This window comes from Pteropus alecto, unplaced genomic scaffold, assembly GCF_000325575.1.
Source record: "Pteropus alecto unplaced genomic scaffold, ASM32557v1 scaffold220, whole genome shotgun sequence".
Taxonomy (NCBI): Eukaryota; Metazoa; Chordata; class Mammalia; order Chiroptera; family Pteropodidae; genus Pteropus; species Pteropus alecto.
The window spans coordinates 2,215,078-2,222,602 of NW_006430043.1; the positions used below are offsets into that span (position 1 = coordinate 2,215,078).

At 52.1% G+C, this 7,525-nt stretch overlaps 1 protein-coding gene across 12 annotated transcripts in view; it reads left to right on the top strand.

The window, feature by feature from the left end:
• Window positions 1-7,525, top strand: part of KRT80 (keratin 80) — a 40,681-nt gene that overhangs the window by 7,315 nt on the left and 25,841 nt on the right. For 6 of the 12 annotated variants that reach the window (XM_025045379.1, XM_015588444.2, XM_025045393.1 and 3 more), the window contains exons 2-5: window positions 3,288-3,437; window positions 4,183-4,248; window positions 4,975-5,131; window positions 5,251-5,367. Coding sequence is in view for 1 of the 12 variants with exons in the window: in XM_015588444.2 (XP_015443930.1) it covers window positions 5,365-5,367 (3 nt within the window). In the remaining 11 variants the exon portion in view is untranslated. Of the gene's footprint in view, window positions 1-2,654; window positions 3,183-3,287; window positions 4,249-4,974; window positions 5,132-5,250; window positions 5,368-7,525 lie in introns of all 12 variants that reach the window. The other 6 variants (XM_025045392.1, XM_025045389.1, XM_025045386.1 and 3 more) reach the window with 6 other exon arrangements.

The window sequence follows — 7,525 nt, forward strand, 5'->3', positions numbered from 1 at the left end:
GCCTTCACCTGGCCAAAATTCCCAGCCCACACAGGACACCCAGAGGGCTTAAGGGAGGGTGGGATTTATGCTTCTCCCCACCTCCACTGGCATCCCAGTGGGAAATGTGTTGAGCTCGTCAACATCTTTCTGGCCACAGTCCCAGAGTGCTCCTGTGGCTCCTAAATGATGGGGCAGGAGCCAGATCATTAGGCAGGGGAGACTATCATTAGTGCAGGTGATGCCACCATCACACAGACAATGGCAAATAGTCATTAGTGGCTGTGTCACAGGAGTGAGGCAATGCTGGCAAGGTGCAGGGAGCTTCCGCTCACCTCCGCGGGGCTAGAAGAGCACACGCCTACACACTCGCATATTCACACACACAGAGGAGAAAGTAGACACTCTCGCACTCACACGTTCACACACTCACATACAAGTGTGAGTAAATACACTCAACCACTCACGTGGGTATGAAGAGACACACACTTGTACACAAACAGATGGGACATGAGTGGGCATGATTGCACATGTACATGCTCACTTGTTCACACATAAGGATATGAGCAGACATGTTCACACACTCCATGTTCACACATCCATATACAGGGTAGGAGTAGGCACATTTACATTTTCACACACCGGGGTGTGAGTAGAGATGCTCACACTCTCATGTTCACACATACAAAAGACATGCTTGCACTCTCAGACATTTACACAGAATAGTAGGCACTCATATGTGTGTTGACACACTCACACAGGTGTGACTAGACATACTCAGGAATTCACACACACAGGGGCATAAGAGATATGGCCACAAACTTATACACTCATTTACACACTCAGAGTGAGTAGACATACTAATACATGCAGATACTCCAGGGCCATGTGTAGGCACGCTCACATGTACACTTACACAGGAATATGAGTAGGCACGCTCACATACACACTCACACAGAGATATGAGTAGACACCCTTGTACACTCACATGTTCACATACTCACACACAGAAGCTGAACACACTGCCCAGAGAGGCCCCCAGGATCTGAGATATGCCCCTACACACACACCAGAGAGGTGGGATCCCTAGATCTTCCCATAACCAGGTACCCTGACACACAGATATCTCCCCTGCCCTGAGAGAGATACACAGACCGCTGGGGCCCCATACCAAAGAGGCTCTCAGATGCGCCCCTCCCACTTCACCCACTCCAGTTCAGAAGATCAGCCCCCAGGAAGGAGAAACCACCTGGCAAAGTGCAGGAGCAGGCAGGCTGCGTGTGCCCTCTGGGTAGAGACCGTGTCAGTTTAAGACTGTAACCTCCTCTAAGCCCTGAGCCCTAATGGCTAGCACATGTCCTGCCTCATTTGAACCTCTAAAGAAATGGGCTGCTGTTAGGCATGTTTCTAAGAACTCCTGACACCCCACCCCTCCCCCAGTAGTGGAGAGACAGAAAGGATAGGCTGGGATCCGAGGAGGAGAGCACTTGAAACCGAGCCTCTGTTCCAATTTTGAATCTTCTCTCTCAACTTCCTCAACAATAGGCTTTCATGCATCAAGCTGTGGGGCCCGATTTTCAGTTCAGAAAATGTGGGCAGGGGGCAGGAAGAGAGGCAGCCTAGAGTGATGGGCAGAGCTTAGTCATCAGACAAGTAAGGTGGAAGGGAGCAGACTGGAGGCTGAGTCCCAAGTTCAGACGCTAGCTTTGCCACTGGCTAGGTATATTAGTTTCCTGCTGCTGCTGTAACAAATCACCATGAATTTATTGGTTTTAAACAGCACAATTTCATTATCTTACAGTTTGGAGGTCAAAAGTCCAAAATGGGTCTCAATGGGCTAAAATTAAGGTGCCAACAGGGCTGCACTTCTTCTGAAGGTACTAGAAGATAATAATTTCCCCACCTGGTCCACCTACCTTCCTTGGCGCCCCTTCCATCTTCGAAGCCAGCAAAGGCCAGTCAAGACTTTCTCACATCACATCACTCTCTGCTTCCCTCGTGCACATTTAAAGGACCCTTGTGATTGCAATGAGCCCACCCAGATAATTCAGGATAATCTTGCCATCACGAGATCCTTAACTTAATCACGTTGGCAAAGTCCCCTTTGCCATGTACGGTAGCATATTCACAGGTTCTGGGGATCAGGAAGTGGATATTTTGGGGGATCCATTATTCCGCCTACCACATAATGTGACCTTGGACAAGTCATTTAATCTCCCCGAGTTTCAGCATCTTCAGCAGTAATCTAGAAATGACTCCTACCACCCCAGATGGTCATGGGCATTTAGAAAGCCGTGTGAACACGGAACATTGTGCCACACTGTGGGATACAGGGGATGTCCTGGATCAACAGTACTGCCCTCTCCCTCTTCTGCTTCCCGAGGATAGCAGAGGAGCCCCATGCGTCAGGAGGAAGGTGGATGAGGGACTGCAGAGGGGATACCTGTGGGCTTCGGCAGGGATTGACAGCTGGAATAAGGACGGGGTGGGGGGTATGGGTGTCTGTGAGGGTCCCTGGGTCTGGGCTGCCATGAGGCCCTGGCATGAGGGGAGATGGCCACACAGCTATGGGCACACACAGCTGCAGTGGGATAAGGAAGCAGGGTAGGGCCGGGACATGATACCTCTGCTTATTCCTGTCTTCCGCTCCCTCATCTGCTTCCATCTGTTTGCAGGGCCCGGGGGCAATAGGCAGCCAGGAGCCCCAGACCAGGCTGCTATTATCCTGCTAAGTGCAGACTGCAGAACGATGACCCCGGAAGATAAACCCTGTGTAGAGGATTCACCCTCTGGAAAACACCCATTAGTCCCCAATCTCACCAGCGCTGTTTGCTCACTCAGGAGGCAACAATGGCACCTCAGAGAGGAGCTGAGGTCGTCAGATTCCCACTGGCCAGTCCTGTTCCATCCAGAGCCTAGGCTGGGGGCCCTGTCCTGAGCCTGCCTGCTGCCCCATTGGCCCAGCCCTGTGCCCTGCTCCCTCTGTTCCTCACGCCATCTCCACCCTAGCTATTCTCCCATCTCCCAGGCCCTAGCTCCTCCCAGCTTCTCCCAGAACCTCAGAGCTTAACTATGGGCTAACACTCTAACCAACACGAGGAAGCCTGGGCTGGGGGCTCCGTCTGGAGGAAGAAGATCTGGGTGTAAACCCCAAACATCTGCAAAATGGAAGTGCAGGGTGCCCAGCCTGTTGAGCAGCATTGGTGAGATGAAATCAGGCCACCTGTGTGAGCACTTTTTGTACGCCTGAGTATTAATTTGGGTTATGGGGACACATGGAAGGACTTCTTCCTCCTTTTCTCCCTAAGACACATTATGCAGGCCTGGCTTCAGACTGGCCTTTCACAGATGACCACCTTGGAGACACCCCACATCTCGCTACATCAGGAGATCTCCAAAGGTGCTGGCGGAAGGAGATGGAAGGATGGGGAGGGAAAGGATGCAGCTACCTACACATGGTAGGTCCTGATAAATGAGTGCTAAGTGCACAAAGTTCCACTACTGAGCTCCTTCTGTATGCTGGGCATTATGCCCGGTGTTAGGGTTATAAAGATGAACGAACCATAAGCTGCCATAGCTCAAGCTTCAGTTCTCAAGATCCATCCTGAGAGCCTCCTGTGTGCCCTGTATGGGCACTGCAGACCCCTGGATGAGGGACATCCCAGCATGTGGGGTGTTCTGCAGGCTGGTGGCTACCCTCCTGGTTGCAGCTTCAGGGCTGACCTGTCAGCTGGCACAGTGCCCAGCATCATCCTGGGCCGCTGCCATCCTGGCAGGCTCACAGAGGCTGGGCACTGATCGCTCAACAGGGAGCAGAATATGGTTTCGGTTTATTATCAAGGCAGATAAAGGCAGTGGCTGAAGCTCAGGGAGCGGTTTGGGCTTACAAATAAGAATCTCCAGATGCCCTACCACTCCCTGGTCCTGCCTTTGTCAGCCACCCCAGCTTTCTAGTCCCTCCTTGTTCTTCTCTGAAAGCAGCCCCAGGGAGGGGACACCTCCTAAATAGCTGTGTACAGTGCCAGGACTGGAAAGATGAGGAGGCTAGAACAAGGGGTAGCTGGCCTGGAGGCAGAGACTGAATGGCAAGAGATCCTAGAGTTCAAAAGCATTGGACTGGGAGACAGAGGGGACCCGGAATGTGAGGAAAATACCCAGTCACCACTCTGCCTCATTTATCTTTGTATTTGCCCCATTACTCAGCACCCAGGATCAGGCACCCAGGAGAGATACAGAAGGCATTTCCTGAATGAAGGCACACAGGACAGGGTAGGCAAGATTGGCTGATTTTTCCAGTAACCAGGATTCCAGGCCTGGGGGGACTCAGAGGAGGTGAAACAGTATCCCCAGACCCTGTCTAGTGGGGGAGGGTGGGAGAGAGTGGGGGAGGGAAGAGACCCTGCCTAAGAGAGCCACAGAAACAAGTGCTAAAAATAGAGTGCACACTGTGCATTAATTCAACGACTATTTTTTGCGTACCTACTATGTGCCAGTGGCAATAGAGCAGTGAGCAAAACAAAGTCCCTGCCATCATGAAGCCTCCTTTTACAAGCTCTCCCCTCCAAAGGACAAGTGAGGGGGGCTATTTCGGAAGATCTGATGAAGGGAGAGGCAGGCCAAATCAGCTTAGTGGCCCACATGAAGGCTCAGAGGCAAACAGGAGGGTGATGTGTGTGGGAGAAAGGAGAAACGCTGAGCGTTTGTCTGTCTCGGGGCTGAGAAATGAGAGTGATTGGAAGGGACCGTCCTCATTGATTGAGTGACCAGGCACAGTAGATGGAACAGAAAGTAGCCAGAGGCCACCAAGACCCCTATTGCTGGGACCTGGCATTTCCTCTTGGGGGAGGAAGCAGATGAGATAGCACGGCATTTCCCAGGGAACCGAGGGGCACATGCTGGTCCTGGTCCTGCCTGGGAGGCAGTGAGCCAACAGAGGAAGCAGGGCCCTCCCGCCAGTTTCCCTTTGTGCAATTCTTCCTCCTCCTCTCCACCCAGAAGCAGGCCTGGCAAACGTGCCGAAACGCCACTGGCATGCACGAAACACACAGCCAGGCACGAGCTGGGGATCCCCAGGTAGGCTGGGCCTATCCTAAACCTGGGCCAGGGAAACCAACGCCCACCTGCTCTATCCAGATTGTACACTGAAGGAAAGGTACCTGGGGGGTTATGGCTTGGTCCCTGCCCTACTCCAAATACGTGCCTGACTAAACCCTAGGCCTAATGGGGCTTTGGCAACTTAGGGAAGCTTCCTTCTGCCTCTTTCTTTTGCAGGGAGGACCATCAATCTTCTTACCCACCTAAGGCATTGGGCCGTGGCAGGAAGTCATCAGAGTTCTCACCCACACTGAGTGGGAACCGAAGGAGCAGGATGCCAGGCATCCAGTGATGGTATGTGTGACACCCTGGGCAGAGGACTCAGTGTCAACCACAGGCCCATTCCAGTCAGCCCAGCCCAGCCTGGCAAGGAGGCAGCCAGGTCCCATTGTGCAAGGCCTCCAGAGCTGGCCTCCAGAGCTGGCCTCCAGAGCTGGCCTCCAAAGGTAGAGTCTCCCCATCTTGACTTTTCTCCAACCCACCTTGGGTCTGTCCACCATCTGAAGCTCTTGATGCTGTATCCTGTGTCCCAACAAGGTATAACAAGTGCCCTGGGCAGAAGGGTGGCCTTTTACTCATTCCAGAAAGAAATGGTCATTGAACACCTACTATATGCTAGGGACTTTGCCAGGCATTGGGACACTGAGATGACAAAAGCACCACATAGTCCCTGTGCTCCACAGGGGAGGCAGGCACAAGTAAACAACCAACAACAAATAATTACAAATTGGGCTAAGTGCTATGAAGGCAGGAAAGTGTAATTAGCCTGTGCTTGCCTCTGCCTGGCCCCAGAGGCCTGCCCTCATTATAGAATACCCACACCTGCCTGACCTCCCCAGCACGCTGCTTGATAGAGGATGTTGGCTTATCTAGTACCTAGCATAGTGAAGGGATCAACAACAGTTTGAGGAACATTTGATAAACTAAACTGGGGAAAATTTTTTAATTAAAAAAAAAAAAGCAATCATTCAGGTGGCTTATACAGCCTAATTTTACAATCCACTGAGGCCCAGATAGTCCAAGCATTTGGTCCCAAAATACAGAGCTGTTGAGTGGAAGAGCCCAGACTAGAAATCAATTCTCCTATCTTCAGGTCCAGAGCTCTGCCATGGCCCCATGCTGCCTCCCTAGTCTATCTTAAACCACTTCACAGCCTCCAGGAATCTGAAGCCTCCTGGCCCATGGCAGATACCTTCCTTGCAGATGAGCACTATCCATTAGAATTGCATGCGATGATGGAAATGTTCCATATCTGAGCTGTCCAACACAAACACATGGCATCAGTCAGCAGGTTCAGAGAAACGGGCCAGTTTGGTGGGGTCGGAAAGTGGTAGGGGATGTGGAGAGAAGGAGGGTATAGAAGAGATGAGACACAGAGAAGAAGGGCAATAGATGCAGAAGATCTTGTTTGATGTTCCAAGAAATCTTCTAGACTTTGTCCCATAAACCACAGAGAGCCATTGAAGGACTTCATGCAAGGTAATGCCTCGATTGTGGCCTCCCAGGGCCCCTGAAGTAGTCACTGCTCCTCTGAGCTCCCTAGCACCTCTGACACTCCAGTGATACTGGCTGTCCTCATCATCACCATCCCACACAGTTTCTACTATCTTATTCCTCTCTTAGCCTGAAGAGCCCTTCCTCTCCTGGTCAACTCTTCCTCTTCCTTCAAGACTTTGCTCACTGATCCTACTGGGAAGGTATCCCAGACACCCTTCCCCAGTCTCCTCCATAGCCTGCCTGACACGTGGAAGAGGCTTAACAGACCTTTTTAATTTCTCCATCCTCGATGTTAGTTCCCCCTCTCTTGACCCTCACCCATCCCAAATCTACTTTCGGCTTCTCAATCTGTGGGATCTCAAGGTGTGGGGCCCTTAGAAATTCTTTTCACACAGCCACAAATTACTCAAGGGCCCTCAAACCCTGACCTAGGCCATCCCATTCCCAGAACTTGGCCTCTGGGCAGGGCCTCCCTCCTACGACCTCAGCATAGGCCTGCTCAAAGGGATGGTCCAGGGTAAGGAGGCCAGAGTTTCTAGAGCCATCAGGGAGAGGGTCCTGACCCAGTAAGCATAGATGTAGACGTGCATTTAGGAGAAAGGAGGAAAGATGGACAGGAACCTGAGCAGGCTCCTCTGGGAAGGCTTCCTGATGGAGTGGTTTATCATGCCCTGGAGTGAGGCTAAGATTCTCCCCTGCTCAAAGAGTCCCTGCCTGTCTCTGCAAGAGTCAGGTCCTGCCCTAGAGCCCCAGCCAAGCAGGGATGTGCTCAATAGAACAGTCATCTTACAACTATGCATTGCTATCCTGCATTATCCCAGGGCTGCCGGCTCCACAGGCCAGGCTTCAGCTCAAATAGGGAGCAAGGCCCAGAGGAGGTGCTGAAACTGTGACGCAGGGATGCCATCCCCATAAGGCCATCCAGTAGGGCTGCGGAGGCCTTCCAGACGCCGCT